Source organism: Drosophila serrata, unplaced genomic scaffold, assembly GCF_035046125.1.
Source record: "Drosophila serrata isolate PLE 108 unplaced genomic scaffold, ASM3504612v1 contig_240, whole genome shotgun sequence".
NCBI classification, from domain to species: Eukaryota; Metazoa; Arthropoda; class Insecta; order Diptera; family Drosophilidae; genus Drosophila; species Drosophila serrata.
This window is the reverse complement of record NW_028257138.1, coordinates 10,594,676-10,618,949: the sequence shown is the minus strand read 5'-3', so window position 1 is coordinate 10,618,949 and position 24,274 is coordinate 10,594,676. Positions and strand designations below refer to the sequence as shown.

The 24,274-nt window shown below is 43.8% G+C and overlaps 7 protein-coding genes across 11 annotated transcripts in view; 4 read left to right on the top strand and 3 right to left on the bottom strand.

Moving 5' to 3' along the window:
* Positions 1–924: 924 nt before the first annotated feature.
* Positions 925–4,420, bottom strand: D12 (YEATS domain containing 2 homolog D12). Its single transcript, XM_020952183.2, has 2 exons — positions 3,117–4,420; positions 925–3,055 (listed from the first exon to the last, which is right to left on the bottom strand). Exons 1-2 carry the CDS (start codon positions 4,011–4,013, stop codon positions 1,073–1,075), a joined length of 2,880 nt encoding a protein of 959 aa, XP_020807842.2. The 5' UTR covers positions 4,014–4,420; the 3' UTR covers positions 925–1,072.
* Positions 4,236–4,987, top strand: Chrac-14 (DNA polymerase epsilon subunit 3 Chrac-14). The gene has a single exon (XM_020952193.2). It carries the CDS (start codon positions 4,331–4,333, stop codon positions 4,712–4,714), a length of 384 nt encoding a protein of 127 aa, XP_020807852.1. The 5' UTR covers positions 4,236–4,330; the 3' UTR covers positions 4,715–4,987.
* Positions 4,988–5,168: 181 nt separating this feature from the next.
* On the top strand, positions 5,169–9,617 carry mus201 (rad2 superfamily protein mus201). The gene is made up of 3 exons (XM_020952209.2): positions 5,169–5,393; positions 5,456–5,631; positions 5,705–9,617. Exons 1-3 carry the CDS (start codon positions 5,306–5,308, stop codon positions 9,230–9,232), a joined length of 3,792 nt encoding a protein of 1,263 aa, XP_020807868.2. The 5' UTR covers positions 5,169–5,305; the 3' UTR covers positions 9,233–9,617.
* dachs (unconventional myosin-IXb-like dachs) overlaps positions 7,726–24,274 on the top strand; it is a 72,522-nt gene continuing 55,973 nt past the window's right edge. The window contains exons 1-2 of the mRNA XM_086831373.1: positions 7,726–10,006; positions 10,101–10,674. The gene's annotated coding sequence lies outside the window, so the exon portion shown is untranslated. The remainder of the gene's footprint in view (positions 10,007–10,100; positions 10,675–24,274) is intronic.
* On the bottom strand, positions 9,299–13,283 carry Aasdh (Aminoadipate-semialdehyde dehydrogenase). 2 transcript variants are annotated; one of them, XM_086831379.1, is made up of 6 exons: positions 12,690–13,283; positions 12,290–12,628; positions 11,949–12,226; positions 11,460–11,890; positions 10,076–11,406; positions 9,299–10,018 (listed from the first exon to the last, which is right to left on the bottom strand). In XM_086831379.1, the coding sequence occupies exons 3-6, from the start codon at positions 12,209–12,211 to the stop codon at positions 9,605–9,607; spliced, it is 2,439 nt and encodes an 812-aa protein (XP_086687505.1). In that variant the 5' UTR covers positions 12,212–12,226; positions 12,290–12,628; positions 12,690–13,283; the 3' UTR covers positions 9,299–9,604. The 2 variants fall into 2 exon arrangements, with proteins under 2 accessions (XP_086687505.1, XP_086687504.1); XM_086831378.1 differs by having other exon boundaries at positions 11,949–12,230; positions 12,690–13,100.
* On the top strand, positions 10,538–22,680 carry prg (piragua). The gene is made up of 3 exons (XM_020952210.2): positions 10,538–10,674; positions 20,058–20,513; positions 20,568–22,680. Exons 2-3 carry the CDS (start codon positions 20,376–20,378, stop codon positions 22,119–22,121), a joined length of 1,692 nt encoding a protein of 563 aa, XP_020807869.2. The 5' UTR covers positions 10,538–10,674; positions 20,058–20,375; the 3' UTR covers positions 22,122–22,680.
* Agpat2 (1-Acylglycerol-3-phosphate O-acyltransferase 2) lies at positions 13,279–19,256 on the bottom strand. Of its 4 annotated transcripts, none has more exons than XM_020952211.2 (3): positions 18,809–19,256; positions 14,654–14,865; positions 13,279–14,373 (listed from the first exon to the last, which is right to left on the bottom strand). In XM_020952211.2, exons 2-3 carry the CDS (start codon positions 14,827–14,829, stop codon positions 13,734–13,736), a joined length of 816 nt encoding a protein of 271 aa, XP_020807870.2. In that variant the 5' UTR covers positions 14,830–14,865; positions 18,809–19,256; the 3' UTR covers positions 13,279–13,733. The 4 variants fall into 4 exon arrangements, with proteins under 4 accessions (XP_020807870.2, XP_086687522.1, XP_086687521.1 ...); XM_086831396.1 differs by lacking the exon at positions 18,809–19,256 and adding an exon at positions 16,330–16,417; XM_086831395.1 differs by lacking the exon at positions 18,809–19,256 and adding an exon at positions 15,358–15,481.

Below are 24,274 nucleotides of genomic sequence, written 5' to 3'. Positions count from 1 at the left end.
ATCATCAGCATGCGCCATGAATGAAATCGAACAACGGTGAAGAGAACGGACCCCAAAGAGAGGGAGAGAGACGTGCAAATACGCCGGAGAGGAGAGAACCAGAGAGTGTCCATTCTCAGGTGGCCCGTGGTGCCTCCTCAGAAGGTGGCCCCATCAACGGTAAACATTTTAAGCTCTCTCCCACTTCTCTTTAAGAGGAGTGCGAGCTAGGAAGAGATAGCAAACACACGACTGGCTAAAGAGAGATGGAACCACCTTGTATATTTGCATCGTGATTTGGCTTAGAATTAACATTAACCGTTATGATTGATTCACTTGGAATCCTCCCTGCTCTGTTATACACTCTACTGCATACTTATAGGGTGAAACACTAAGAGATTTATTGCCACAGAACGATATTAAGAGTAAACTAATGAAGAACTTATGTATAGCCTTGCAGGTTGTAATTATAAAAATAAATTATATATATTTGTTGTAAAAACAATGAAGTATTGCTAACTTTCATTACATTTACCTATACATATATTTACAGATTTACAATTACGGATTTAAAGTTACAAATTTTTGCATTTTCCTCTACATTTAGCGATCGTTTATATGGGGAAGATATATAATATAGTAGTCCAATTTTTATAAAATTTAAAAAGAACTTCTGGAAATTAAAAAATGAAGTGCTGAGGATCGAAAATATTTTGCAATACTAACTGCCAAGTTTCATTCAGAAATCTTAAAAACCGAGAGACTTATTTGCGTAGAAACGGACAGAAGGACATGGCTAGATCGACTCGGTTGTCGATGTTGATCAAGAAGAATAGAGTCAGAAATAACTCCTTCAGTGCGTTGAAAACTTCTGACTTAAATTATAATACCCTGCAAGGGTGGAAATATATAAGCAATCTATAGTAAGCATGAGATATTGAGCAGTTTAAGTATAAAAATTAATTAATTTATTGCCTATCTTTATGCTTACGAACAAGTACAAGATACTATTTAGATATCGACTAATATCCCAGCAGAATTTGAACTAATATGCGTAATCAAACGTACAGTAACATGATTTTGTGGGTATGGCTTAGGTTTGTGGCTCCAAGGGCTCGACGCCCAGGTGAGTATTGGCCAAAAAGTCGAGCTCGGGGCACTGACCAATGGCCCGACCGATGTCGTGAGGCTGCAGACATAGAGTGGCATTGGCCGCCGGCGACGGAAGCTGTTCTATCGTATCCTGATGCAGTTTAACCGCTACTGAGCGGCGCACTAATCGGTCGACAAAAGTGCGCAGCACGTGTGCCAGCAGGGTGAGGGCCACGGGCTGGGAGACGCCTGGCAAAGACTCTTCCGGTTCCAGGGCGATGTTGATGTCCTTGCACATGACTTGAACCAGTTGCGTCTCCGCATCCAGATGATCTGGCGGGGGCAGGCATAGCAGGGTTCGGCCATTTACTTCTTGGATTGATCTACTCCTTGGACCGTTTCTTCTGGAGCTGATTTCGGAGTGAATCCTGTCCACGCCCAACACATCGATGAATTCCTGATCCAACATCTTTTCATCGTAGCCCTTCAGAAGTATCCTTTGCTTGTCCATCCAGGCTTGCAGTCGATTCCCGTTGCTAAGACTGCAGTAAGCCGACAGTTGCGGCTGTGGCTTCTCCTTCAGCTGCTCCTGCACCCGCTGAGCTAGCTGTTCTTCAGCTTCCGGTTTCCGACTCTGCTCCGTTTCACCGCTGGAAATTAACATTTTGAGTGGAGGCGTGTAACCGTGCACCCGAGCGAATCCCACGATCTCTCGCAAACTCCAGAAATGTTCCCTGCCACTTGTATCCAGCTTCTGCAGCTTGAGGTGCTGCGTGAGGTAGCGTCGCAGAAGGCGGGCCCGCATGTACTCAAAACACCGTTGTTTAAAGCCAGTCTTCCCTTGAAATGCTTCGATTGTGGAGCAGGTGAATGGATACTCTTCCTCTGTCTTCTGATTGATCCGAGTGAGCGGCATTCGTCGCAGCAGAAACTCCACAGCACTTCGCATGGTCCAGAACTGCACGCCGACAAAGGACTGTTGCAGCCGGCGATGTCCGGTTTGCAAGAGAGAGGTCACAAATGGTGTTGTGACGCTGTGCAGAAATATTGGCTTCTCGTCCACGTCGTTCGTGCTCATGTTGGCATATCCGTGATCGTTCTGGATGCACTGCAGAAGATGCCACCGCATCGCAGTCGGCGCCTTGAGGAGACTTAATTGTGGCTTTAGTAGCGATTGCTGCTTCGAAGTTTGCTTAAGCTTTCGTTGCTCAGGATCGATGATGTAAAGTTTTCCGGCTTTCTGAAATACCATATTTCTCTTTCTTTGGTGATGCCCATTGGGCACAGGCCTTATGGGAAGCCTATCTGACGGGGAGTCCTGCCATCGCCTCTGGGGCGAGGCTTCTGGCCTGCGTTCCTGTTCTCGCAAGGAATCCTGCGTCTGAGCCCTGCCATTTACTGGCAGATAGACGACTGAAGGCCGGGAAGCACTCACAGGTGCGGCATTCAATCGAAGCTGGGGCCTGGGAGAGATCGGTGGCTGCAGCTTTCTAGGGCTGTAGCTGAGCTTAAGAGGCTCCGAAACCAGAACAGTGGGTTCAATTTGCTCGATATCGTCGCTCAGCTCAATTTTGTTGATGCCCGCAAACAGATTGTCATCCAGCTCTTCCTTATTTTGAGTGATCGATATAGTGCGCGGTTTACACAAGTCTAGGGGTGGAGCCGGTTCCGGAAGAGCAGCCAATGCTGGAGGCAGATGGATAGTTGACGGAGGCTTATCAGTTTCACGATTCGTTAACGCTTGTTCTGCTCGAAGCCAGATCTCTACCGTGGTCTCAGCCCCCATTGTGTGCAGGCCTGACATGCTCTTGTCGAGTATAACCGTGTGCATCAGCTGGACGGGCTTCTCCTGCAGTGCTTCCTGGAAAAACAGCTGTATGCGCATGGGAAATTCGCCCCAGCCATGTCGGGACAATTGAAACGGTGGACTGTGCACGTCCACAATGTCATTGGGCCGGTATGAGTGATGAAGCTGGAAGCGCACCTATATGGTAAGGGAAGAGAGTTTTATAACCAATCTTAAGCACCTTAGAGGAGATACGCACCTTCTTGATGTATGTGTCCAGGGGCTGGGGAAGATCTTTTCCTTGCACATAGACCAACCACTTGTATGTCATAGCTTGGCCCTCCTTAGAGCTCTCCCGCAAGCCTTCGCCAATGTACTTGGATGTGTTCCCCACCACAAAGTTGAACTTATTCTTGTTGTTCAGCCGCGAGGCATTCAGCTCCACTTGCCTTTCGTACGCCTGACGACTAGTGCATGGCTGTTCGTCCTCCAGTTTCACAGAAACAGGTGCTGCTTCCGACTTCTGCTGATCGGATGTGACCTTTGAGTGATCTGTGACGATGCCTTGATGCCGTATCTTTTGCTGTCGACGCCTCTCCGCCCGCCGATGTGCCGGATTCCGCAGTCTGATCGTTTGTTTCGCCAGCGTTGCTGCTGTGCGCTCTGGTAAGTGATTCTGGATGGGAATCGGACGCTTGCCCACAATCTTCTTGATTGCCGGATGCAGGGGCAGCTGCGGCAGCGAACCCTCGTCTGCGAAGAGACTGTCACCGCGCACCTTGGCCACGTCGGCGGCGGTGAGGGGAACCTGTTGCTTCTGGTAGTACTCACTAACCACCAGATAGCGTAGCCTGTCCAACAGTTGGCGGCCTTGGATCAGCCGCCGGTCTATCTCTGTCAGCTGCTCAACCTTTTGGGCGATTTCACGCTGGAACTCCAGACGCACCAGCTCGCAGATGCGACGCATTGTCTCGGCGGAAGGGGGTTTCGCCATATTTTCCTGCGTCTCCTGCTCAATCCTGAGTCGTTTCGACTCTTCGACCACGACAGGTTCATCCTGCTGCTGGCTTGGCGGCTCTGTCTGGTAGTAGTCCGGATCGTGATACTCGCTGTGTCTGCGCTTCTTTGACGGCGTCGCCTGTGGCTGCTGGTCCATGTGCGTGGTCGCGGGCACACGCACCGGGCACGTATCACGTGAGTTCGAATGGGAACAGCTTTAAGTTATGCCAGAACAGCTCCTTGCACATTTAAGCCGCGGTGTTGGCAATTTATTTACCAAAAACTTTATAAACAATTGATGCGAACGAGGAGGCGCAAAGCAAAACGGAATTGACTGACGGAGTTGCCAGATCATTTATTGGTGTCCACGCGCCAGTTAGCCAACACTAGTCATCCAGCTGACTGGTTTAAGCGGGAAGAGCGACGCTTCTACACAGAAATTGTGATTACACACCGGATAAACCCAGCGTCAACATGGTCGAGCGCATCGAGGATCTAAATCTGCCAAATACGGTGATAGCACGGCTAATCAAGGAGTCGCTGCCGGAATCCGCCAACGTGAGCAAAGAGGCGCGAGCGGCAATCGCCCGGGCTGCTTCAGTGTTCGCTATTTTCGTGACATCCTCCTCCACGGCGCTTGCACACAAGCAGAACCACAAAACCATCACCGCCAAGGACATCCTGCAGACGCTCACGGAGCTGGACTTTGAGAGTTTTGTGCCGTCGCTCACCCAGGACCTCGAGGCGTATCGCAAAATGGTCAAGGAAAAGAAGGAGAGCAAGGCAAACAAAAAAGAAGCGAGCACCAACGATAATGCCAGTGCCACTGAAGCCGTCTTGGAGGAGGCCACCGAGTGATGCTTATCAATTATATCACTCTTTCGCTATGAAACCATTTATTTTTAAGCGAAACAAAATATTAATAGGATTGTATATGCATAAAACATGTCCCCAATATCTTCATCATTTATTTTGGATTCATATAAAATGTTTATACATATATTTATCAATTTGCAATTATGTTAAAAAGCTACGTTTTGAAAAGATATATGTAATTATTGTTAAGCTAGACATTATTAAGAAATCTGTAAACATCAATTTAAAATTAATAATACACCTAAAGAAATTGGAGTCGGTTTTAATATCATTTTCTTTTTTAGACAGAAACCTAAATTCAGCAAAAATCTTTGAAAAGCATTTAATAGAACCCCTAAATATTAAATATTAAAGTTTCTTTATAGTTATTGTTATTTTAATTAAAATTGTGATTCTGCTTTGACACGTGGTTTTGCAACACTAGCTGCTCAGCCTTAACCAACACTGTTTGATGCATCGGATCAGCTGTTGCCTTTACTTTTCTGCCGCCAACGACCAAAGTTAATGTTTTAAGTGAATTTATTATCTATATTGCATGATTTATATTAGAATTGCATGTTTTTGTGTTAAGTCATGGGAGTTACGGGTTTGTGGAAGCTAATCGAGCCTTGCGGCAAGCCTGTGCCGGTGGAAACATTGGAGGGTAAAATATTGGCAGTTGGTAAGCTTTTGATTTCGCCAATTAACGAAACAGTGGCTGTTACTATAGTATTATCCGAACAGATATATCCATATGGTTGCATCAGGTAGTGAAGGGTTTCCAGGACAACAAGGGATCGGCTCTCAGTAATGCCCATTTACTGGGCTTGTTCCACCGCCTCTGCAAGCTGCTGTATTACCGGGTGCGACCCGTATTTATCTTCGACGGATGTGTACCTCAACTAAAAAGGGATACCATAGTAAGTTGACAGATTATCCGACATGAAGTGTATTTCAAGAAGTCCCTTGCTTGCTTTTGTATCCATTTTTCAGGCCCGACGCCAGCAGCAAAGAAATAAGCTTAGCAATGAGGCCGATCGCATTCAGGCCTTGCTCCTGCAATCTCTGGCCAAAGAAAAGGTAGTCCAGCAGGCGCTGGGGAAGAATGCGGAACTTCTGCTAAAGTCGCCACTAAAGCGACCGCCACCGACTAAGGCAAAAAACGACGAGGATGACTTGTTCAAGCTGCCAGAGTTGCCAGCAGCATTGGAGGCACCGGAAAGTGATCAGGACTTGGCCGACACGAGTGCCAGCGGCACCGATGATAGCTCCTTCGACGAATCCACTGCTCGACATGCGTACAACTCCAGCTTGCAGGCTATCGATGTGAAGAGTTCGTACTTTAGAAACCTGCCCGCTGATGTGCGGCACGAGATTCTGACTGACATCAAGGAAACACGCAAGCAGTCCTCCTGGGGCCGACTGCACGAGTTGCCTGCTCGCAGTGACGACTTCGCCACGTTCCAAATGAAGCGCCTGTTGAAGCGTCGTGCTGTCCAGGAAAGTTTGGAGCAGGCCGAACAGGAGATGGGCGGCGTCACTCTTACCTATTCGGAGTTGAGTGACTTTTTCAGCGAGGAGGGCATTGTCACACCGACGGCAATTGAGCAGAGTACGCGACAAATCAGCTCCGATGAGCACACACGATTTCTGCTGGTCAGGGATCTCAAAAAGAAGGCTCTAGCTAACACCAAGCAAGAGGAGGTGAAATTGGAGAAGATCGAGGAGGTGCCGCCCAGCAGTGATCAGGACGAGAAGCCAAGCACATCGTCCAAAGTAGAGTCCCTTGACAAGGACGACTTAGGCACAGAGTACGATGCGGATTTAGCCAAAGCATTGGCCCTGTCTATGGAGGAAACTAAGGTGTACGATGAGAAGGACTACGAATACGATGCGGATCAGGAGCTTCGCCTTAATCGGGCACAAAGTAAGCAACTTAAGAATGCGGCCAAGGGACCAGCTCGTGCATACATGATCGAGTATGGCGGAATGAACGACGAAGAAGTAGAAAATATAATGGAGGCCACCCAACTGAATGACACCCAGAGTTTGGAGAGATTACTAGAGATCACAACAGACCACGTTGGCACGGCCAATGATACGATTGAAGAGGTCAAACTTATCTCACAAGCTATGGAAGAGAGTAGACAGATTTCCGAAGCTATTGAAGAGAGCAAACAGATTTCAAAGGCTATTGAGGAGAGCAAAGGTAGCTTAGCCGAGGATACGGACTCCTCTGACTTGGAGGAAGTTGTGGAAGTGGGAAAACCCCTACAGATTTCTGTGGACATTACAAAGGACCTAATGCCTGCAAACGATCTCTTTGCGGATATATTTGCACCAAATGATAAGGAATTAGAAAAAACCGAAACCGATGATGATGATGACTTCATAGAGGTAAAAGAAAGTGAGGAAATGGAGCTGGATTCAGTCGATAACGTTATAGAAGTCAAGGAAAGTGAGGAAATGGAATTGGAATCTGAAGAAAAACCAATAACAGAAGTAAAGAAACCATCTGAAGAAGTTGTAGAAATTAAAGACAGTCAAGAAAGTATTCTAGAGGAAGAAAAACAGGATAAACACACGCCAGTTAAGCCGAAACCCGATTTGGACTCCATTCTAAACGATCTAAAGAAGGAAACAGCTGCAGTGAAGAATATACAATTGAATTTAAATGAGGAATCAGCGGAACCAAAACCAAAGATTCCACTTAGCTCCATTTTGGAGGACCTACAAAAGGAAATCAATGAAGTTAAGAATCTAAAGCTAGAGCAAGTTAAACTTAACGATGCCCCCATTGAATTATCCTCTGACGAGGAAAGGGTACCAAAAACCTCGAATTTACCGAATGGAGATGTAATCGAGTTGTGCGACAGCGATGACAATAAAAACATTCGCATTTCACCGAATAAAACGCCCAGCAAAAACAAGTCTATCACGGACTTCTTTGATGTCAATTATGTGGTCAAGCGAACTCCTGGAAAGTCGCCAAAAACTGAAGCCGCCACACCTCCCGGAACCCCCAAGGTTCCGCAGCCCTTCTACAGAAAGCGAACACCCAAATCTGGACGTAAGAGGGCAGCCAATGGCGGCGAGGATGATAGCGATGAGGAAGTCTCACCCATGAAGAGGACCAGCAAGGCATCTAAATCACTTTTTGAATCTACGTCTCCAGAGAATAACAAGGGAGCTGAGAAGGAGAAGTCTCCAGAGAAGGCCGTAGATCCCCAGGAACTCATCAACGATGCCGCTGAGGCCTTAAAGTCCCAAAAAACCGCTGCTGAGCTGCAGGAAATGGCAACCAACTTGGCCCAGGAACGCAAGGATCTGGAGATCGAGCGGAATCGACAGGATCGCATGGGTATGTCAATTAGTCAGCGTATGAGTATCGATTGCCAGGAGTTGTTGCGTCTCTTTGGCATTCCCTACATCGTGGCCCCCATGGAGGCTGAGGCTCAGTGTGCCTTCCTCAATGCCACCGATCTAACCCATGGAACCATAACGGACGACAGTGATATTTGGCTGTTTGGCGGTCGAACAGTCTACAAAAACTTCTTTGCCCAAAACAAACATGTGCTGGAATTCCGTTCGGAGCAGATCGAGCAGACATTCAACTGCAACAGGGGCAAGCTGATCCAGTTAGCCTGCTTGGTTGGCAGCGACTACACCACCGGTATTCATGGAATCGGTGCTGTAACAGCCCTTGAGATTCTGGCCTCCTTCTCCGGACAGGAGGCAGCCCAGACTGCGGAAGGGGTGTCTAACCAAGCGGTCCTGCAGACGTTAATTAAATTCCGGGACTGGTGGCAGGCACACAAGAGCAGTAATCTACCTCCTGGAAGCTCGGCCCGTCTTTCTCTTCGTAAGAAGCTGAAAAATATTGAACTGCACGAGGGATTTCCCAATGGAGCAGTGGTTGAGGCCTATCTTGCGCCCACGATCGATGACAATCGTGACGCTTTCAGCTGGGGTTCTCCTGATGTGGAATCAATAAGAGAGTTCACGCGCAAGTCTTTCGGCTGGACAACCTCGAAAACCGATGACATTCTCAATCCGGTGATGAAGAAGATCAACGAGAAGAAAATCCAGGGTTCCATCCGAAACTATTTTGCGGCCAAGAGCGCCTTGCGCGTACAGCAGCCGCAGGTTAGCAAGCGCGTCCAATCCGCCATTGATAAGATGTCCGGCAAGATTGATGTGGAGACACCGGAGAAGCCGAAAAAGGTGACACGCGCCAGGAAAACAAAGACTGCGCCGGCGGTCGATGATTCAGCAGCTGGCGAAGAAACTGCTCGACCCAAACGTGGCAAACGAAAGGCTGCCACAGCAACTGAAATGGAATCGGTGGACTCCGAACAACCTTCCACATCACATTCGGTTCCAAAGCCAGAAAAATGTCCTCGGATACCGAACACCCAGGAAGTAATACCTCAGAGGGAACGGGATCTGGAGGAGATGCGTTTGAAAAAAGCAAAGGCTGCGGAGATCCTTAAGAACTCAACAAAATCGAAGAAAAGTTAAAAACTTTTTAAAATAAATAAGAAGAAATATAGAACCTGCATGAATAATGCATTACGATTTGGCATGTGAGTTTCAAGAAGATTACTTTTTAATATATTTGGAATTTAGTAATCAAAGATAATCTTAGACTTAAATTTTCAATTTTAATTAAACATGGAATATTTTGGAGCTTAATAATTAAATATTTCAGTAACAGAACTCATTTCGAGTCTATTATAACTAAGCTTCATGGAAACTATTTAAATCGATCAACGAATTTAGTTCTGATTACAAGTTATAATTTATAACAATAACATTTTATGATAATAGAAAAATGTGATGTAAGAATGGCTATAAAATATCACCGAATTTGAATATAAAGCCTCTAAGCCTCTAAATGCCCAAACAATACAAGAAATTGTCCCTGCAACCCACATACACTCTTCGTAAGCTCTCGATGTAGCATGCACTGGAGAAGACTTCGCCTGGGAGCTTGTCTGACCACTGGATTTCACCGTTCCTAAAGTTCAGGAGGACAACGCGACCGTTGGTGGCACTGCACCAAACCAGGAGACCATTTGGCTGAACTGTTAGCAGACTTGGCGTGGCATAAACGGGAGCGCCGATATTTATCTTCCAGTGAAGTTCCAAGTCAACTGATCCTCGGACCGAACCAGTTTTACACTGCAAACAATATACATGCTGATCGATGCAACCGAACACAACAAAAGATTGCCCCATAAATGTGGGTGGAGTCTTCACCACCAGCGATGAGAAGATGTTGCCTTCTGCGGTGTAAGTAGCCAACTGAAAATAATAATAATTAATGCCTAATTCAGAATTAATTCTATATTCTATACTCACAATTTTACCGTTTCCGACATGGCAGGCATGGACGCGACCCGCCACTTCAGCGCAAAGAAAAATATTGGACTGTGACTCGAGCAGGACAGGTGTGGAGAAGATTGGTTCCCGGCACTTCTGCGTCCATTCCACAGAGCCATCTGTGATGGCCACACGAGCATAGGTGCCGTCCAGCGTGCATAGAATCAAAGATTGTTCTTTCGGTAGCTCCAAAGGACTGGCAAAGATGGGCTTCTCGCCAATCCTCAGACACCAGAGAACCTCTTGTCGCTCAGCGGACAGACAATACACATTATAGTCTTCCGCATAGCTGCACACTACGATCCGACAACCGTCGATTGAGAGAAGTGGCTGCGATTTGATCATGCCTCCGATCTCCACACGCCACAATATATCACCGGATTGAGGATTGAAACCGTACAGGCAACCATCGTAGCAGCCAACCATTGCCAACTGCTCGCTGAGGAAGGTCACCTTGCACTCGATGCGATCGGGTAGCCTCAGAATACTCAACTCTCTGCCGGTCTGTGGATCCAGGGTTCGCAATATCTTCGAATGGGCTCCCACGCAAATGTAACGTCCCTCGTACTCCGTCACAGGTGAGTCCACGCACTTTTCAAAGTTCACCTTCCAGTGGTACTGTAGCTTGAGGATTGGCTGCTCAATGCGCTTGATTACTAGGCCGCAGGCGCTGGTGCCACAACTACTGGGCTGATTCGTTAGTAGAGGCTCCACAGGCTTTAGTTTGACATTGTTGGCTACCAACTTGGCCGTGTCTAGGAACCGTAAGACGGTGCGTAGCGGCGTGTTCTCGTCCAGCAACATTTCGAACAAATGGCGCTGCTCGTCATCAATGCACATCTGTAGACCAATTTCACGACAGATCGTGATGGCGTGGAAGGAAGTGCCACCGGCTTGGCGAAAGCTTAGCTCATAGCCACAGGGATTTTGGCAGTCCTCATCCAGGCGCTGCTTTTTCGTTGACCCCGAGTGGTCGTCGTGTATATCCACACACTCCAGTCTGTCGTGCAGATAACTCTTTAATATTTGCTGTGCAGGCTGAGCCAGTGGAATGCATTCCTTAAGCAGCAGCTCCTTGTCCAGCTTGCCATGGACGTTGCAGGGGAAGTGCTGGAGGTATACAAACCTATCAGGCTGCTCGGCCATGGACACCTTGGACAGGATATCAAAGGTCTGGGCTCGTTGTTGGACTTTCGTCTTGGGCTCGAGGGAACGAATACAACAGATTAGCTTTTGCAAATCCTCCAGCCACAGGCAAGTGGCCAATTCGCCGCTTAGCAAGCACCTTTCTATTTTGCGGGTGATTAAACCTAAACAAAGCAATTAGGGAACTCATCTTAAATTTTTTGGTGGTGAAACTTACCCAAGTTGATGCGATTCCCTGCCCTCTTGACAATATCGTTGGCTCTTTCGCCATAGCGAAGGGAGCCATCATCCAAGCGGTTAACTAGATCCCCCGTCGCTCGAAAGCAAATGCCTGATTCTTCTTCGAAATCCTCCTTGTCATCGATCTCTGGTATATAGCAACGTCTTGTCTTACTGCCCAGGAATAGCTCGCCATAGTCCAAATTCTTTTCGCTCTGACATTGAATACGCAACACGGTATCCTCGTCGATAAGCGTACCCAGTCGTACAGGAGCCTGCAGGGACTGAATGATGTGGAGAAGGCTCCAGCAGGATATCTCCGTAATTCCATAGATATTACAAATGTGTTTCTGCAGCAAGACACGCGGTTCCATCCAAGTGACAAGCTCAGCATTGGAAGGAAAGGGTTCGCCGCCAAGAAGCAGAACTCTATTCCAGGAATATTTTTTAAAAAGGTTTTGAATTTCAAGAAAACCACAATTCAAACCTCAATGAGCTGGTGCTGCTCAAAACTCGCTCTCTAATGGCAGTGCTTCCGAATTGGCGGAACAATGACGGTGTCATCTGCAGCAGACTGATGCCGGGCTTGGTCATGTTGACGGGAAAGAGGGCGTTCAGCACCCGGCTCGGGGAATCCCTCATCGAGTGGTGACTTATCAGCAGTGCAGCACCATTTTGAAGCGCCAGAAATATCTCCACAACGAAAGGATCAAAGGTGCAGGGCGTCCCCAGGTAAATTATGTCTGCCATCGAGACATTAAGCTTCTGGCTTGAGGGGAGAATTGATGATTATTTATTGGTAGTGTTGTATATTAAGTAATCACTTACCTCAACGACTCTACGTTAAGAGCAATGCATTCATAGGGCACATGGATCAGCTTGGGTTTCCCCGTCGTGCCGGTTGTTGTGATGGTGTAGCACATATTGGCAGGCAGGGGCTTCTTTGCTTGTACTTTGGGACTTTTGTCGGTGCGCTTCAGTTTGAACAGCTTGCATTCCTCGTTGAGTACCTGGATACTGTCCAGTCTCTGAAAGTACAAAGCCCCCACGGCTAAATGTTCGCTGACCAGCAAGTAGTCGACGCCGGCAGCGCACATCTGGTCATGCAGCGCCTCGGAGAGCAGCATCTTGTCCGTGGCAAAGAAGTAACACTCGTGGTTGAGAATCCTGCGTGGTTCAAAGTCATTAGTTTACATATTATCTACAATGTTAGTTCATATGTATTCACGCTAAGATAAGAAGGCACGATGCTGGCGTGTGCTGTGTAATCCGAAGGGCTATTCCTGATCCCGCTGGAATGTGGTGACGGCGCAAGAACTCCAGTAGTTCCACCACACCTTCCACAGCCTTGGTGTAGGTCACGGTGCTATCCTGCGGCTCCATTCGCTTTATCAAAAAGGGCACATTGTCGAAATCTCGTATGCGGCCGATGTCGTACAGCTTCTTCTGGCTTATGCTAGCTTCTACCTGGTTCGGCTTTTCTTCAGATCTTTGGGCTGTCTCCTGGCTGGACTGATCCTGGTCTCCTTCAGGTGCTGCATCTTTCGGTAATTCCGCTTTAATCTCGGATGTTGCCATTGATATCAACAGGTTTTATTTACAAATCCGGCCTCTAACTAGAGATGGTAGAAAGCTGCCTATCGATTTATCGATTTCTTTGTCATCAATCGATTTAAAACTTGTTGAAATTGAAAAAATAGCCGCCATTCTCTTGATTAAACAAAAAAATCAGTTTAATAAAACTAAACAAAACATTTATGAAACAATTGAATTTCTCAAAACAATTACAATTGAATTGAATAATAATTGAATTACCCTTAGTTTTGTAATATGATTTTTTATTGTTCTGTGCCAAATACACGTTAAATATTTCTCATTTCATTATTTACATATACATAGATCGTACGAAGCTTATAATGTGCTTAATAATCCCTTGTTAGTGTCTTGTTGATTGGTTTTTCTCGTTTCATTTGTCAAAAAAGCTCTTGGCACACATGTGCATGCATTTTGAGGTAAAACAGTTAATATTACTCAAAAATAGTTCCGAAGAATGCATAATAGCGTAACTTAATTCTAGGCAAAATTTAATCCAAGTCCCCTCTACATATCCGAATTAACGTTGCTTTAATTCCTCTCACTCTCTCATCCATGCTTAGCCGAATCTTCTAGATTGCAATAAATTACGTCCTCAAGCAGGAACTATTTTGTATATCATCTCGGTGTTATCTTCGTTTAACCTGAGTTGAATCGTATGTATATCCTATATCCAGTCCTATGCTTGCTTCTTCGCGCTCAAGGCTTGGCCTTCTTTACTCAGCTTCGTGTACTCCGTCTGCATAATGGTCTGGCACTCGCCGATCAGCTCCTCGATGTTGTCCTTGTTGTACTTTTCCGTTGACACTTCGGGCAGGATGTGGATTAGGGCATGACCCGGGCGGAAGGTCTTCTTTTCATCGTCCATAAATGAGTACTTGGAGATGACCACTGGCTGGATGGGGCTCTTGCCCTGGAGCGCGATATGGAACGAGCCTTTCTTAAAGGGCAGCAGCGTATCCTTGTTGTTGCGTGTGCCCTCCGGGAAGAGCAACAGTTTACAGTTGCGCTCCTGTATCGCCTTGGCCTCCTTCTGCAGCGAGTTAATCGAATCCGACTTGCGGGCACGATTAATATAAAGGGTGCCCCAGAGCCATGCCCCGATGCCGAAGAATGGAATATACAGAACCTCCTTCTTGGACACGACCGTGGCTCGTCCAATCACCGGCCACAGATAGGCTAGCACACACAGATCCACTGCACTCTGATGATTCATTATGACCACGGCACCATGGTCCTTGCGCACATTCTCCAGGCCTCGCACCTCCATGGTGATGCCCATCAAGCGGCACAGCTGCCGGAAGGCCCAAGATGGGACGCTGTTTAACATAGAAAAAGTTTTGTAAATAATAGTAACTAATAGTAGTGAGAGAGGTGAAAATTAGAACCAAATAAGTTTAAATTAAAGCGTTAAGAAATTAAATTGTTATAGTCCTAACTTAATAACTTTTTTAAAGATAGAAGAGCACGTTTGTGTGCAAATTTGATCTTTTAGTGTTATTAAGGCCTCTGAACTTGAAGTTAACCTTAAAATCTGCTACATAAGATAGCTAGATCTTTATAAGAAGACCTCTATTGAAAATGGTTGGTCATACTTACAGGGCATTACGATAGTCCCTTGGCCTCAGGATCATGAAGGGCACACAAAGCAGGACTATGGCACCCGCTCCAAAGAATATAAAGATCATACGCATCTGATATGGAGCTTTGGCGGATATACTTAGGATTAGGGCCACCACACAGGCCAGGCCAATAACTTCACAGGTGCAAGCCATTTTAATAATGCCTCTCAAACCCAAGAGAGTCGACTTCTGCAAAAGAAATAAAGAGAATATAGTTAAATTAAGTTCACAAAGAAAGTTTTACCAAAACTTAGTTTCGAATGTTTCCTCTCAGGTCTACTATCTAACTGATTTTGAATTTTGAATTTTGATCTATTTGGTAGACAACTCTTAATGCCTGGCTTACTCATACTTTGTTACATCATATAAAAGTCTTATTTATTTATCAGAATACAGACTCTTTTTATTAATTTTCGACACTGCGATTGCTCATATATAATATTGGCGTATATTACGAGATTGCATTACGAGAACTCAAAGTGGCAATTACTTTCAATTATCTTTAATTTGCATATTGTTTTGATTGCCCAATAGATCTTATATACGTGTGTTTTTTTGGGGTCTTAAATCTTTTACTTAATAGCTGAGTACCGAGAATCATATTTGTAGTTAGTTTAATGGCAGCACTTTAAGATTAACTGAAATCCATTTAAATCGAGCGATATTCCTTTAGCAACAAACCTTTTAGGAACCTTAGCCAGGTCCGGGACACGTCCAATTTCTTAGATTGAAAAGGTACGACTGAAAACCCCGAGTGACGACAGGCATCGATTGAACTGGACAGAAAGGCTTATCAGGAAATGCCCGATAGCTATTGTTTGGATTAAGGCAGTGAACTTTGATATCGCAGCTTGTACATTTTATTATATGGTAGCATATTCCTAATCAGCTCGTCCAAAATAAATGACGAATAGTGCAAAGATTTGAGAGATCAGAATAGTAATCAAGTGTTGGGCGATATGCCTTAAGTGCAGGTGCAGGCAAATACATTTTAAGATTATGGTTGTTACTAGGTTTTTTCTTGGTTTTTATAGCATTGTTATTTATGAACGAATCGATGTGAAGATTGTTTGAAATAATAAAATACTTGTGTGGGAATAATCTAAACATAATTAGAAATGGCACTATGCCGGGGGTATATAAGGTTCTTTGCTTTTTCAAGAGGCTAATCTTGAGATAAAGCTTTGACATAGGAACGTTGGCGCATAATATATGGTTGAAGGTAGCCTAGTTTTTATACCAGGTGCTCATGATGTTGGAGTAGTTTTGGTATACAAAATGTTGTTTATGAATAAGGGTGTAGACTGTTGCCAACCGCCCTACCGCCCTAAATCTTTTATAAACTATATGATTATCAGAGTATGAAGTGAACCTACAAAGATACACATCTTCACATATATATAAAAAGTTCAAAACAATTGAATAGTTAATATATAATATATGTATGTTATCTAGGCTGGTTTCTTGTTGAGTTTAAAACTATCTTTTTCGGGGCACTCATTATCTTTTTCTAGGGTTTGAACTCTAAGCTTGTACTTTGTTATTAAGACCAAAGCAAATCTACACCGACATGTCTGCCACACACCTTTCTATATGACTTTACTAATTAGTCAGTTTAACGTAGCTACTCATGCATACATACTAGGTACATACTTATATTAGACAGTAGTTGACACAAAGTCTCTGGCGGTCACGGACTGAGTGAGAAACCTTTCGAAGCTTCAAGTTCGGATAATTTACTCTGGAAATTTTACGTCTAATCGAGATTAGTAAAGTGGCTTTCGGCATTTATCATCTTTATCAGCTTTATCTTTATGACCAGATCATGTCAATATTAAGTCCAACAACCAACACCACCACGAGAGTTCTAATCAGATTGTTAGCCTGCTTTTGTTTACAGTGTGTACTATAAATATTTGTTGTGCTAAAAGAGTTCTCTTTTTACGGCTTCCAGCTGGTAGTTTTTTCACGGAAAGAACTCTAATGTTGGCAATTCCAATTATGATGACAATTATCGTTACAGATACTACTTGGTCGGTATTTGATGACAAACTGTTGATACTGGCATGACCTTTTCGAGGAGAGTAATTGTAATTGTGCGTTGAATGGGCACTTAAGTCCAATCATGTCTCGAGATCAGTGTGTAATGGCATAAACTGCCTTGGATTTTCATTGATTTTTGCCAGAGTCAGAAATAGAAAATTATACTTTGTTATGACTGCGTCAATTTGCTATTGATATAAGGGTTCTAATAATGGATAATGAATAGGGTTGGGGGTTTACTTCTGCAGAATACTGACTGTTTACGATACTTTTTCCGGGTACCTATCGTGATTTATTCGAATTATAGGGAAATCAGTAATGAAGCATGATTTCATTAATAAACCAAGAAAATGATCCAGCTTGGGAAAGCCGAAATTTATATACCCTTGCACTTTGAAAATGGGTCAAGAAAAGGGTTTTAAAATGGTTCATAACTAAGAAAAAAATGAATTAATTTCAATTTCCTATTCTAGTTTTTATTGGGAGATAGCTTCTCCTGATGATGCTGATCATAAATATATATGATTTATAGGGTCTGAAATGACTTCTTCACAGTCTTTTGAGCTTCTGACTAAACTTATAATACTTAGCCATTATATAAAATATTGAGCAAAAATCGAATTTAAATGTTGGTTAGGAAAAAGTAATCACTTTGGGGAGGGAAAAACTAGGACTAGGCCTTCTGCTAATTTGTTAAGTAATGAAAACAATTTGCATAAAGAATTTAGAACTTATCTGCGAGAATTTAAGAACTGACGCGAATGTTGTAATAAACATATATGTATAATAAATCATGAGTACATAAAATGCATATTACGACACCTCTGAATATTAGTAATCCTTCTTAAAACGACATTTACAACTTTGGCACACTTTGTACTTTCCTTGTGACTGTGTGAAAAATGTCAATTAAATTATCGACAGCAAATGTTTGACTATTTGTTTACAATATACAATATTCCGCCGAATGGCACAAAAGGGGTTTACGTTTTACGGTTCCCATTATCACTTTGTGACAATTACCGCGAAGCTTTTCCTGTATGTGTGCGACAGCGGAACATCATCGATCCATTCCCCAGGGCAGCATAAGCTTCGGTTACTGATAAGATAGTGGCATGATTTCAGCCACGAAAAATAATGGCTTTACAAACACCTTAGGAAACAGCTGACGAATGCACGAATATGGTTGCTGCATGTGGATGAGCTGGTGGACTCCAGAAATCTCATTTGCCAGCCAATTGAACAATCATAGCGTCAGCAGTCAAGTTCAAAGTCAACGGGTGCACAGCTCAGCCGGAGAGATGAGAATTTCCAGACCAAGCTTAGTCATTAAACGATCGGGCGTTTTTTAATCAAACGTCTAAAGATCATTGCCTTACGAGTGGAATGTTTAGAAACTTGACACGCCAGTTGTTTGTAAATAATATACACAACAGCTGTTATTTAATTCCAAGAGATAAACTCTGGCTTCGAATTCTAATATACACAAAAGAGGTTTTAAAGTTACAAAATCCATCCTAGAATAGTTCTTATTTTTGTAAAACTATTATCCGAATTATGAAAAGTTCTCAGAGGGCAGTTCTCAATCATTGTTATTTCCCCCACTTAAATTTGTTGTTTAATTTCAATTGAAATCTTTTGAAAACTTCCTAATGAAATATTCATTTAATTTTTAAGTTTTCAAGTGATACTTTTTAAACTTCCCATTCTTCTCTTTAAGTTTATAAATTATTAAAGAACCCACAAGTTATTTCACACGCCAAAAGGAAGCAGCGGGAGTCCCAATAACCTAAAATCAACAGGAGAGCTTAAAGGAATGTGTGTAAAAGGAAGAAGTGGAGAAAAAGTGGAGGAGAGATGTGGGGGAGGCTTCCAGAAAAAAAATGACGACGTACTGGGAATTAAGGGCAGTGTGCCAGACAAGGATAGAGCGACCCCAGGAGAGGTAATAAATGTACGCAGGACTTGCTCCTGTGGCTTTTATTCCTTGTGGGACGAAGCACAAACCGCATGGGAAAAGGAAACAGGGACCAAATAGGGGAAGTATTAAAGACGAAAAAGCACAACAACTTAAATAGTACAAACTCACGAAACCGTTAAAGGTGAAATAAAGTTGTTGCCGCTGCTCCGTTGTTGTTGCTGCTGCGTGGGCGTAATTGTTGATTATATATATACATAAACATATATATATGTATATGATGATATATATGCGGTTGTATTGGTGTGTTATTTGCGCGGGAGTCTCGGCTGCTGCAGCATCTGCACTGCAATAAATTCCACGTACCCTTAATGGCAATTACACCTGCAGTTTATAACTAATCAGGTTTAGACAAAAGGAATTTCACCGCACTAGCACTGATTCACACATTCGTCTTGAAAAACAATTATTGTTTTATTATTTTCCGCCGCCCGAGTGCCGGCACTCTGTACTACTCAGCAGCAGCAGCGAGAGGCGTCCGCTTCAAACAAAAGTCCGTGGTCAATTGAAAAAGCTTTCGCTTCGCGTGTTCGTTGCGCTTCCGTTGATTTAACTAACTAAGCAGCGGCCAGGCATTGGCTTTGCTGGAGCTGCGCATGTGACCCAGGCGACGCAGTGGAGCTTCTGGACAGGCTTGAGGTTGAATCAGATTGCGCGACGGACTGAGCTCCAACCAGTTGCTTATCCTTCTCCTCCTTCTATTAGTTGTCCCACATGACGGATTAAGTCCTCGTCCTTAGTGTCATATTCTCTCTAAGCGAAGCTCATGATAGGCATTATCCTGCTAGTTCAATTTAAATACAAAAGAGAAATAGAAAAGCTTTCCCGATTATTTATTATTTATTAATTTTTAATTTAAATTGAGTATGCAGATTCGTTAATCTAATAAAAAGCAACATAGGAAACCATTTCGATTTGAAATTAAATAATTTTTGATTATGATTATGATTATGATATTTCAAACATATTGATTTTCCCAAAGAATTATCATTTATAAATACACATTTTTAGTTTTTATATAATGCACATACTTTTGATCTTGTTAGTTCTATATAAAGAAAAAATAGTTATTGATTGACACAAATAATATATATTTCGATTCGTCATTAAAAAAATAAAAAAATAAATAAATACCACTGTGCACAGCCAAGATTATTCCATTAAAAAGTGTGGGACAAATATGCCTAAAAGTAGACAATTTATTATTTAAGGTCTTTTTATTTTCCAAATTCAGCTATTTAAGGACGTAGCCGGCTAAACAAACCACATTTCACAACAACTTTATTATTAGCAACACCAGAGTTTAGTTTCTTTTTATTTTTTTAAATTTCCCACTATTTTTCCCTCCCTTTATTTTCAGTGTGACCATTTAGAACCGCGTCCAGAATCCCCAGGCTGCCCGTGCGCGTGCAATATCCATTCCAGGTCCGGCCACTCTACGCTTTATTTTCCGCAAAAATTGTACATTTATGCAGATTTCCCTAATTTTTCGATAATTTGCTGTGTTTCTAAAGTCCAAAATAACGCACACACACGCGGCAACACAAATAAGAGCCAAAAATGTTTCGCTATCATGGTTTTAGTAAGTAATTTGTGTGTGAAAGTGTCGTCTCCCACAACCGGCGAGACTTCGATGCGAATTTTTTTGCCAAATTAGATACAATATCGTTGATATACCATGCACGCGATCGAGAACACGTGCCGCCTGTGCCACCGCGAGGTCGAACCAGACTCCCCCAACATCTTTGAGAACTCCCTGGAGTTCTGCAAGGAATTGTCCATTGCAGAGATCTCGCAGCATCTTTGGGACGTTCACGTGAGTGTTTGCTGCATAGCAGAAGTGTTCCAATAGTAATCCTTTCCCTTTCAGTACGAGCGCCATGAGATCTTACCAGAGCTGGCATGCCCAGAGTGCCTGGAGCTATTGCTCGACGCATTCGAGCAACGTAAGGGTATGCAGGATCGAGAGCAGGGCCTGCAGGACCAGTTAAAGGAGATGATGAAGACGGATCCCAAGTACAGACCCGGCTTTAATGGCAATCCTGGTGATTTTGTGGCGGATGAGGACTGCCAAATTGTCGAAGTAGATGCGGAAAAGCTGTCGGAGACAAGTGATGATGAATTTATGCCCTGCTCGGAGGGAGATTACGAAAACTTCGAGGAAGATGATGAGGAAGAGGAGGAGGATTTTGATGAGGAGGAAGAGGAAGAGGGTCAGAATGGCGATGATGTGGACATGCCCCTAGGCATGGACGCCGCTCAGATGGCGGCTATGGAGGCGGGCATGAAAGCCAACAATGTCAATGCCGATCCCAACTCTGGGGCGATGAAACCTAAACGAGCCTTCCTCTGTCAGTATTGCGATCTGGGCTTCACCTTGCCCTCCGACTGCCAGCAGCACGAGAAAAGCGCCCACGACCCAGCCGAACCGTATTGCTGCACCTTCTGCAACCTTCGGATGACCGCCCGAACTGCTCTGATTTCGCACATCAAGTCGTTGCACGATCCCGATCGTCCGTATGTGTGCACACAATGCCGAAAGGGATTCGTGCGCCGTTCCGACTTAAAGAAGCACACGATTGTGCACACAGGCGTGCGGCCCTATACCTGCAACGTGTGCTCAAAGAGCTTCTCGAGGAACACTAATTTGAACAAGCACATACGCATTCACAGCGGCGTAAAGCCCTTTGTTTGCCAGCAGTGTCCTCGATCCTTTCAGACGGCCGAGGAATTGATGAAGCACTCGCGCTCCCATTCTGAGTTAAAGACTTACCAGTGTGGCCGATGTCCATACTCTTTTTCGCGCAAGGATAAGCTGCTGGCCCACCAGCAAGTCCACACCAAGCAAGACATTGAGCAGCAGCAGCAACAGCAAATGGGACTAATTCCGCCAGCGGATGCCGACCTGGCGCAACTGCATCAGCAGCAACAGCTACAGCTACAGCTTCAGGCCAAGCCAAAGGCTCCAACAAACTCAAAGTCCTCGCGCAATTTCCATTGTGATGTGTGCGACAGAACTTTCCAAAGAGAGCGTGACCTGCAGCGCCATAGAGCCCTACACATGGACACACTGTTTGCCTGCAAGATTTGCAACCAGGGATTCAATCGGCGAGAGCAACTGCAGCGCCATGAACTGGAGGCTCATGGGCCCAGCTTTACCTGCGGTATCTGCTGCATCAACTTTCTGTATCAGGTTGAGCTGGAAAACCATCTAAAGGTCCATCAACTGCAGCACAAAATGGCGCAGAGTGCCCAAGAGGCGATTAATGCCGCCGCTAGTTTGCCCCTCAAGAAGATCGATCAGGTACCAGTGGCTGTAATACCTCCAGTGATTCAGCCCTCGGCAGCTGAACTCTCCTTCTACAGCAACATGATTCCAACCATGAATCTGGGTTTCTACAGCGAGACTCGTCCGGAGGAGTAGAACACTAAACATAGTAAGTAGCTTGCAAAGTTACTACTTAGATGGTAAGAATAATATATATATATTTACTTGGGGTTTCATCGTAAAGATTCGTAGCCAAATATACTTGGCCAAATAGAAGTTTGTAAGCAAAATCAGGATTAAGAACAATGTTTGGTATTGAAAGTCTTCACAGTTTCTTTTACCAGTCAAACTAAATTTAATGTAAAAAATCTTTTTCTAATCTAACCTTATCTAAAACAAAATATCTATAAGTTTAAAGTGAATTTCCTAGTTTTCTTGCTTAAAAACGTTTTCAATGAAGTCTTTTCTTTTTAATTTTTACAAATGAAAATTGAAAACATAATAATTATTATTTGTACATTATTTGAAAAGTAGCAGTAGAGGGCTACCATTTCGTATACGAAAATATGAATCATTTTTGAAAATAACTTTATTTTGTATTAGTTTTTGATTTTACGTAAACTTTCTTAATAACTATATTTTTCTGGCATTCATTCTTATTGCCAATTATGCTTAAAAATAAATAATGAAGTAATAAAACTAAGTTCAAAACAAATATTCGTATTTCCTTGGATGGGAAAAGACTAAAGTAAATGGAAAAATGTATTCACTTTGGTTCAACACTGGAACACAAATTTTAATGGAATGTCTGAAATTCTCTTGGTTACTTTGCTTAATTAGGCTCTTATCCATTCTGGCTAAGAGTGATCTTATAAACCATTGTCCATCAGTTTCTAAGCTGTGGAATTTTATGCTGGGGCTCCGTCTGTGACTCGTATTTCAAAAAGGATACAAGGGATCCTTTCTGAACTTCTTGGCGTACTACTCCATACTTTACCCTCATTTTTCGGGACATTGAAAACATTCCTTGTAAACAAACTTGCCCCACAAAAACTACATCAAGTTAAAGCTGCATGCAACATGTTTGCATGCAACAAGTTGCAAGTGGCTTGGTCTTGAGACTGTCTGTCCGCTAAGCTTCCCAATCGCGGCACTGCCGCCAGATTGTGTCTTGAGGTCGACTCGTACGGTAGTCCCTCTACTTGTTCGGTACCCGCGACCCATCGATCGCCTTCGAAGCCTCCTCCACGACGATCCTCTCCTCGGCGTGTGTGCAGTGAATTGTGCTGGTGCTGACAGTGTAACGCTTGATAGAATAATAAATAATAAAAAAATAAAGGGGGAGAGAGAGAGCCCCCAAAGAAATGTGGTCGAGCTGCCATAAATAAGGTGCGGATTTCAAACGAGACGATAAATCTATTCCCGCAACGGGCACGCAATCGGGGAATTTCGAACTCACCTTGCGGATCCGCTCGGATAGGTTCCGTTGAGAGCGGTAAGTACGCAATTACCATGGAAGGAAGGGTCATTCCGACTGCGATTTATGTATGTGCCGATTCCCGGCTTGGGGTCTCTGGTGTTTAGGTGTTGGCGTCGCCCGCTGGGGCGCCCTCGGGCTTCCATTCTTAACCACATCGTTCTCATCATCATCGTTCTCCCTGCACCCATGACAAATGAACATGTTGCTGGTCACCCGACAGTTTTCCTTTGATTGAATAAAGCATATCCACAAGGCAGGAGATATACCTACACACATATGAGTGTGTGTACGTATGGGAAGACAACTTTAGCTTGCATGATTTGAGCAGCCACTTTTGTCATTTCCAAAAAGATAAGGGGCACGAGACGAACTGGCTTACATAAAAGGCAAAAAAGCAGCTGGAAGCTGGCTACCTTCGTGAGGCACTTTTTGTCCATTTAAATCTTTAGAAATGCGAGGGGAGTACTCTTATAGCTTTTGTCGGGAGAAGTTCTGGACGGATGGCAGTTGCTATAAAATGGAAGCTTATCTTAAGTTTTTGTTTATTTAGAAAGTATTTATTGTCAAACCTCGAAAGAAGCTTGAAACTAGTTTGAATTACTAACTTCGGGAAGCCGAAGATTGCAATTGAATTAAAGGATTAAATCGGAGAGTGATTATAATTAAGCTTACAATATTCGAATTTTTTATGGCCATTTTTTAGAAAAAAATTTAAGTTTAAAAATCTCATAACTAAGCCAAAAATGCTAATCAAGAATTTATATGATTTATAGGGTCGGGAATTACTCCTTCACTGTTTTTTAAGCTTCTGACTAAAATTTTAATTTCC

Bases quoted from the DNA above. Each gene is read 5' to 3' on its own strand.
- D12 (XM_020952183.2), bottom strand. From the start codon at position 4,013: ATGGACCAGCAGCCACAGGCGACGCCGTCAAAGAAGCGCAGACACAGC. The intron at 3,056-3,116 runs GTGCGTATCTCC...CTTACCATATAG, and splicing joins TGGACACATACATCAAGAAG to GTGCGCTTCCAGCTTCATCA.
- Chrac-14 (XM_020952193.2), top strand. From the start codon at position 4,331: ATGGTCGAGCGCATCGAGGATCTAAATCTGCCAAATACGGTGATAGCA.
- mus201 (XM_020952209.2), top strand. From the start codon at position 5,306: ATGGGAGTTACGGGTTTGTGGAAGCTAATCGAGCCTTGCGGCAAGCCT. The intron at 5,394-5,455 runs GTAAGCTTTTGA...TTATCCGAACAG, and splicing joins GGGTAAAATATTGGCAGTTG to ATATATCCATATGGTTGCAT. The intron at 5,632-5,704 runs GTAAGTTGACAG...TCCATTTTTCAG, and splicing joins AACTAAAAAGGGATACCATA to GCCCGACGCCAGCAGCAAAG.
- Aasdh (XM_086831378.1), bottom strand. From the start codon at position 13,039: ATGGCAACATCCGAGATTAAAGCGGAATTACCGAAAGATGCAGCACCT. The intron at 11,891-11,948 runs GTTTGAATTGTG...TTCCTGGAATAG, and splicing joins AGCAGCACCAGCTCATTGAG to AGTTCTGCTTCTTGGCGGCG. The intron at 10,019-10,075 runs GTGAGTATAGAA...TATTATTTTCAG, and splicing joins ATGTCGGAAACGGTAAAATT to TTGGCTACTTACACCGCAGA.
- Agpat2 (XM_020952211.2), bottom strand. From the start codon at position 14,829: ATGGCTTGCACCTGTGAAGTTATTGGCCTGGCCTGTGTGGTGGCCCTA. The intron at 14,374-14,653 runs GTAAGTATGACC...TATGTTAAACAG, and splicing joins AGGGACTATCGTAATGCCCT to CGTCCCATCTTGGGCCTTCC.
- prg (XM_020952210.2), top strand. From the start codon at position 20,376: ATGCACGCGATCGAGAACACGTGCCGCCTGTGCCACCGCGAGGTCGAA. The intron at 20,514-20,567 runs GTGAGTGTTTGC...TTTCCCTTTCAG, and splicing joins AGCATCTTTGGGACGTTCAC to TACGAGCGCCATGAGATCTT.